This window comes from Chiloscyllium plagiosum, chromosome 4 (genome assembly GCF_004010195.1).
Source record: "Chiloscyllium plagiosum isolate BGI_BamShark_2017 chromosome 4, ASM401019v2, whole genome shotgun sequence".
NCBI lineage: Eukaryota > Metazoa > Chordata > Chondrichthyes > Orectolobiformes > Hemiscylliidae > Chiloscyllium > Chiloscyllium plagiosum.
Window position 1 is genome coordinate 126,142,037 of NC_057713.1, and position 1,034 is coordinate 126,143,070.

At 65.1% G+C, this 1,034-nt stretch overlaps 1 protein-coding gene across 4 annotated transcripts in view; it reads right to left on the reverse strand.

Annotated features, from left to right (window-relative positions):
- Positions 1-1,034, reverse strand: part of kansl2 (KAT8 regulatory NSL complex subunit 2) — an 11,832-nt gene that overhangs the window by 1,821 nt on the left and 8,977 nt on the right. For all 4 annotated transcript variants that reach the window (XM_043689152.1, XM_043689151.1, XM_043689148.1 and 1 more), the window contains 2 exons: positions 792-894; positions 304-557 (listed from right to left, as the gene is read on the reverse strand). In XM_043689152.1, coding sequence (XP_043545087.1) covers positions 304-557; positions 792-894 — 357 coding nt within the window. The remainder of the gene's footprint in view (positions 1-303; positions 558-791; positions 895-1,034) is intronic.

A 1,034-nucleotide genomic window follows, 5' to 3' on the forward strand; every position in this document is an offset into this window, starting at 1 on the left:
CTCCCCTCCCCTCCACCTCGCTGACTCCCTCCCCCGTGTCTCTCCCTCCCTCCCCCGCGCTGTGCATGTTGCTCTCTGACGAACCGGCTTGCACAGACAGACCTTGAGAGCCGACAGACCACAGGGAGCAGGGGGAAGAGAGAGAGGCGGTGAGGGGGGGTGCTACACGCCAATCCCCCCCCCCCATTCCAGCCTCCCCCCTTCACGTTGCCCTCGGCGCCTGTCTGAAACCTGCGGCTACGGTGGAGCCGCCGGCCTTGATTCAGGGCCTGCCACAGGGTCCCCGCGCCGAGGGTTACTCACATCGCTGAACTCCAGGGGCAGGATCTCGGTGGGTTGTAGCTCTGCCGCACTCAGGTACATTTCCGAGGTGCCACCCAACTGCTGGGACGCCCAGTCTCCCCCAGCCTCCGGGCGGTACATCAGGGGGGGCACCTGGAGGTGCAGGGGACAGCGTGGTTCCTCAGACAGGCACAGCATCATCGGCTTGGCACAGGGCACCTCGCTCAGCCCTGGGCACACCTTGAACAGCACCTGGCCCGGGTCCTGCAGGATGTCTGGAGGGGGTCAGTGCCCGGGTCAAGGAGGGGGGATAACGCAACGGGGATGGGGGGGAAAGGGGCACCACAGCTCCCCACACCCACCTCTCTCCCAGCAACTTCCCTCCCTCCCGCTCCCACTATGTCTCTTGTCTCACTTGCATCCCACCCCAGCTGCCCACATGCTGTCAGAGATTTCCTGCTCCACATTCCCCCCTCCCCCTGCGGGCGGACACTTGCGGAAAAGGATACGGGACGTGCAGTGTCTGCTCATTGGGAGCGAGGGAGCAGAGCACCGGGCACCTTCAGTCACCACCGTACACCTCTGGGCTGAGCGGAGAGAGGCCGCATGTAGCTGCAGAGGGGGAGGGAGGGAGAGAGACAGAGAGGGGGAGGGAGAGAGACAGTGAGCACGGGGGTAGGGGGAGGGAGAGAGAGAGACAGAGCGTGAAGGGGAGGTAGAGAGGGAGAGGGAGGGAGGGAGACAGACAGAGA